General features: G+C 44.2%; 1 protein-coding gene across 1 annotated transcript; it reads left to right on the forward strand.

Moving 5' to 3' along the window:
* The first annotated feature begins 496 nt into the window (after positions 1–496).
* tlr8b (toll-like receptor 8b) lies at positions 497–4359 on the forward strand. Its single transcript, XM_042709303.1, is given in 3 exon segments — positions 497–845; positions 848–2125; positions 2128–4359. Coding segments are annotated over 3 exon segments (3198 nt in total). The 5' UTR covers positions 497–583; the 3' UTR covers positions 3786–4359.
* Positions 4360–5088: the final 729 nt, after the last annotated feature.

The following is a 5088-nucleotide window of genomic DNA, read 5'->3' on the forward strand; positions in this document are numbered from 1 at the left end:
GGCTATTTTCTCATTTGATTTGCTCATTTGTGCAAAGCAAATCCTCAAGAAACCCTTTCAGAAGATTATTTTGAACATTTGTAATATTTTAATAGTGAAAGTAAACATTGATTTAAACCTTTGCTTTCCCAGGCAAACCTTCAGAAACAGGGAGTTTTTGAACAGGCACTCAAATTATATTTAGAGCACTGAGGATGAGGTAAGAGAGAGAGGGAGAGGGAGAGAGATAGAGAGAGAGAGAGAGAGGTGGGTGGAGAGATGGAGAGAGACACAGAGAGAGATAACAAAAAGCAATAGAAGTAAAGAGAGAGATACGGGGAAATGAGAGTTTTATTCTTACCCACTGTGTTGGCTTCCCCTTTGAAAGCTGAGAGTAGGGAAGGAGAAGCAGAAGCAGGAGAAGCAGAAGTCATGCTGAAACACCCACAACTTTGTCACATGCTACCATGTCAAGAGAAACGAGCTTCTCCACTTATGTCTGCGTTGAATGCTCAGCATAAAGTACGTGTGTTTTCAGCAGTATTCACATTCAGTGTGGTAGGCTTTTGCAGTTGCTTTTGTGCAAAGTTTTAAGCACTTCTTGATGTTTTTGCGTTCTATCCTTGCGTTCTATCTGTTTTTATCACAGCATTATTGTGTTATATCTCAGGAATCACTATATACTCAAGAGTCATTCACTACAATCACACCGTTGCCTTCACTTGCAGGTTCCATCCCGTACCTCACACCTAAAACCATGATGTTCTTCTCTCTTTTGGCACTTTGTTCAACGGTTACTCTATCAAGTCAGACTACAAAGTTGTGGTGTCCCATTGTGGTGGTCAACACTTCTGTGCATTTGAACTGTCAGACAGGGAGTTAAAAATCATCCCGGAAAACCTGCCCTGGAACGTAACGGAACTCTATCTTTCTGTAAATCAAATACGAAATGTGTCAGCAAACTCCTTGAGGCATCTATTGAATTTAACTTTCATTGATTTAAATAGCAACATCATTGAATACTTTGATGATGAGGATGCTCTATTTTCACACTTTAAAAGTTTAAAAACGCTGCGTCTTGATAGTAATAGACTTTATGAAGTACCAAGAACTCTGCCTTCGCGGCTATCTACTCTGAGTCTGGGATCAAATCAAATAAACTCCATTAAGTCGGAAAACTTTTCAGGACTTCCATACATTGAAGCCATTAATCTGGACAACAACTGTTATTTTCGTAGCAGCTGTAAGGAATCCTTGATTATTGAGAATGGGACGTTTTCTAACCTCAACCACCTGACCAACCTCTCCTTGACTAAGAACAGATTACAAAGAGTCCCGCTGCATTTGCCTGAGTCAATAGTGTATCTTAAACTACTTCTAAATACCATTGCATACATCAACAAATCTGATTTTAATTGTTTGACTTCACTGCGATTCCTTGACCTGTCCGGGAATTGCCCTTTTTGCCCCAATGCCCCTTTCCCTTGCAAGCCGTGTGGAGACAAAGGTATGGTGATCCACCCTGAGACGTTTACCCACCTGCCCCGGCTGGAGGAGCTACGCCTATCCGGTAACTCCTTAGAGACTGTGCATTCCATGTGGTTTCAGAATCTTACTTGTCTGAAGTATCTGTTCATGTCCTTCAACTTCCTCATCAGTGAGATCCGAAACGGAGAGTTCCTCTCCTGGCTGCCACTCGTGGAGGTCATGGATCTGTCTTACAACAACCTCAAAACAACTCCCTTCCCAAGATTAACTATTTCACAACATTTCTCAAAAATGACATCACTGAGGGTCTTACATCTTCAAGGTTACTACTTCTTGAGACTTAACAGCGAGGACCTGGAACCCCTTTATAACTTACGAAATCTTACTGTGCTGAATTTGGGGGTCAATTTCATCCAACAGACCCAATTCTCTTTTTTAAAACACTTTCACAACTTGTCTGTTTTCACGTTAATTGAAAATCAAGTCACTCTACTTTCGTCACCACAGTCGAAATGCTGTCCCACTTGTGTGCAAGACGGGACTGCTGAACACAGCGATACACCAGTCCTCTTTAGGCCATATATTCACCGCGATGATGATTACCATTCATACCGCCCTGCCATCAAACCGGAGTGTCTGAATGCCGGCAATGTGCTTGACCCCGCCGAAACATAATTTTTTATATTAGTCCAGATTTTTTCAAGGACACGGAAAACATTGCCTGTCTCAATCTCTCAGCGAACTCCATAGGAGGCACTTTTAACAGTTCTCAGTTTAGACATTTTCCAAAACTCAAATATCTGGACTTGTCCCATAACAGAGTTTATCTGTCCTCAGACCAGGCATTCACTGAATTAAAAGACCTGGAAAATTTGGATCTAAGCCATAACAAACACTACTTCCAGCTGATCGGTTTAAACCACAGTTTAGCTTTCACCCGACATCTTAATTCTCTAAAGGTCCTCGACCTACGGTGGAATGAGATCAGTTCACTGACAAACCCACACATGGACAGTAGTTCTTTGCAGAAGTTGTACTTTGCAGGGAATCGGTTAGACTTGATGTGGCGCAATAGCCAAGGTTTCTGCAGCTTATTTAAAAACCTTGCAAGTTTACAGTCTCTTGATCTCTCATGGAATAAGCTGAAAAGTATTCCCGACGATGTTTATGAGAAGTTACCAAAAACTCTAACCTTTCTAAGCCTGAATCAGAATGGTCTGTTGGGTTTCAACTGGCATATGCTCTATCATCTGCCTCAACTCCAAGAACTACACCTAAGCAAAAACGAACTATGTTACGTTACCGAAAGTCTCTCGTCACTGACTCATCAGCTAAAGGTGTTGGACTTGAGCTACAACAACATAGGGCAGCTGGCTGGGTCATTACTCATGGGCGTGGTGAGTTTGAGGACCCTGGATATCAGTTATAATCGTCTTACCACCCTTAATGGAACTACTTTCCAGACAGGTCAGGATGCCACTCTACAGATACTCAAACTGGAGAACAACCCCTTTCACTGCACGTGCGACCTGCTCGATTTCATCTTCTGGATACGCTCCAGCCCAGTGACCTTGCCTAACCTTGTAACTAGAGTGCAGTGTAACCTACCAGAGTCCAAGAGAGGCAAGTCTATTGTGCAGTCTGACATCGACACCTGTCTCAACGATAACATCGCTCAAATCTTCTATGCTGTGTCCTCCTCTGTGGTAATCTTTATACTCTCCAGTTCTGTTAGCGCTCACCTCTTTTACTGGGATGTGTCGTATATCTTTAGCTTCTTGAGCGCTAAGGTGAAGAGTCAACGGCCAAGCCATGCACAATACATGTACAACGCCTTTGTGATCTATGACACCAAAGACCCGCTCGTCTCCGATTGGGTGCTGTGTCACTTGCGAGTTGAGCTCGAGGAGCATGGCGGTGAGAGGGTCCGCCCTCTCTGCCTGGAGGAGCGCGATTGGGTGCCCGGCATGCCTGTCATTGACAACCTCTCGCGGAGTGTGCGTCTGAGCAAGAAGACCATCTTCGTGCTGACCGAGGGCTTCACGGGCAGCAGCCTCTTCAAAATGGCCACCTTCCTGGTACACCAGCGTCTGGTGGAGGAGGGCCTGGACGTGATGGTGCTGCTGCTGCTGCAGCCGGTTTTGCTGCGCTCACGCATCTTGGGCCTGCGCCGCTGCCTGTGTCACCACAGCGTGCTGGAGTGGCCCACCAACCCGGCTGCCCAGGGCTGGTTCTGGCAGCAGCTGCGCAGCGCTGTACGCACCGAGAGACAGGCATCACACAGTAAGCTGCACAGGAAGTACTTCTCCAGTCGCTAGAGAGAGAGAGAGAAAGAGAGAGAGAGAGAGAGACAGAGAGAGAGAGAGAGAGAGAGAGTATTCTGGTCCACACAGCATTCCACACTTGTATTTGATTTATCAGTCATTGAGAACTAAGCCTCACACTGCAGGCTGCACAGGAAGTACTTCTCTGGTGGCTAGAACACCTAAGAGAGTTCTGTGATGGCTGATGATGGGTCTTGGTCTGGTTCTGGTCTAGATGCCATTGCACACTGTGATTTGCTAAAATAGTGTTGCTACCAACAACTGACTACAGGACTGTTCTGGCCCCAAACCATAGTACACATGTCTGTATTTCAACTGTATTTACCCTTGTGCATATAACTATTTTGTATTAATACTATAAGTGTACTTTATATAATTAATATACTTTACTTTATTTTTGGGTCGTTGAAGTAGAACCTCTCATTGAATGGATCTCTATTAAAGCCTAGTATATTCCTACAGTGTATATTCACTATCCTGTATTGTTAATGATATCTGGTGCGGCAATGTATTGCAAGTTGTTTTGACTTATGTCTGATGGTAATTACATTGTTCTTTGTTATATCTAGACATCTGTTGGTTTCGTTCTTTGCAGTTGAGAAACTCACCCACACACACAGTCAGCGGTTTTTCCATGCATGATAATTAGCATGTTGTGAATTCACAGTTAGCAAACAAGGGCAGAACAGAGGTTTCTGCAGCCCACAGGTCAAGAGGGTCACACAATTACAATAAAATTCCCCTCAGCCCTGGAGAAGTCAGTGGAGAATGGTGACAGAGATACAAATGAATCCATTTCACCAGTGCACGACCCGCACTGTTATGGAGCGAAATGTGCACAACGTATTCCACTGTAATATATATATTTGGTTGAAATGAAATCCATGATAGACAAGAATCCTTTTGGCGGTGTGTGTGTGTGTGTGTGTGTGTGTGTGTGTGTGGAGACACACACACACGCACACACACACAAACACACACACACACACACACACACACACACACACACACACACACACACACACACATGACCATAGTAGTCTCAGAGCTGAATACACCAGGTCCCTCTATCCAGCTTCTCTCTCATCTTTTATTTATGTCTGTGGAGATGATGAAAAATGCATGAGTCTACCAATGAATGAATGTAAAATGAAAAGGGGGGTGGGGAGGGGTATGCACTGTACTGACAGCCTGAATATCTCTATCTAGGACAAGGGTGGTACTCGGTGCAAGCTTCACAGAGGGCAGTTGTTAGTGTGTGGTAACTCTCCATGGCACAAATTCCTCCAGTGATTTG

Source organism: Clupea harengus, chromosome 12 (assembly GCF_900700415.2).
Source record: "Clupea harengus chromosome 12, Ch_v2.0.2, whole genome shotgun sequence".
In the NCBI taxonomy this organism is placed as follows: domain Eukaryota; kingdom Metazoa; phylum Chordata; class Actinopteri; order Clupeiformes; family Clupeidae; genus Clupea; species Clupea harengus.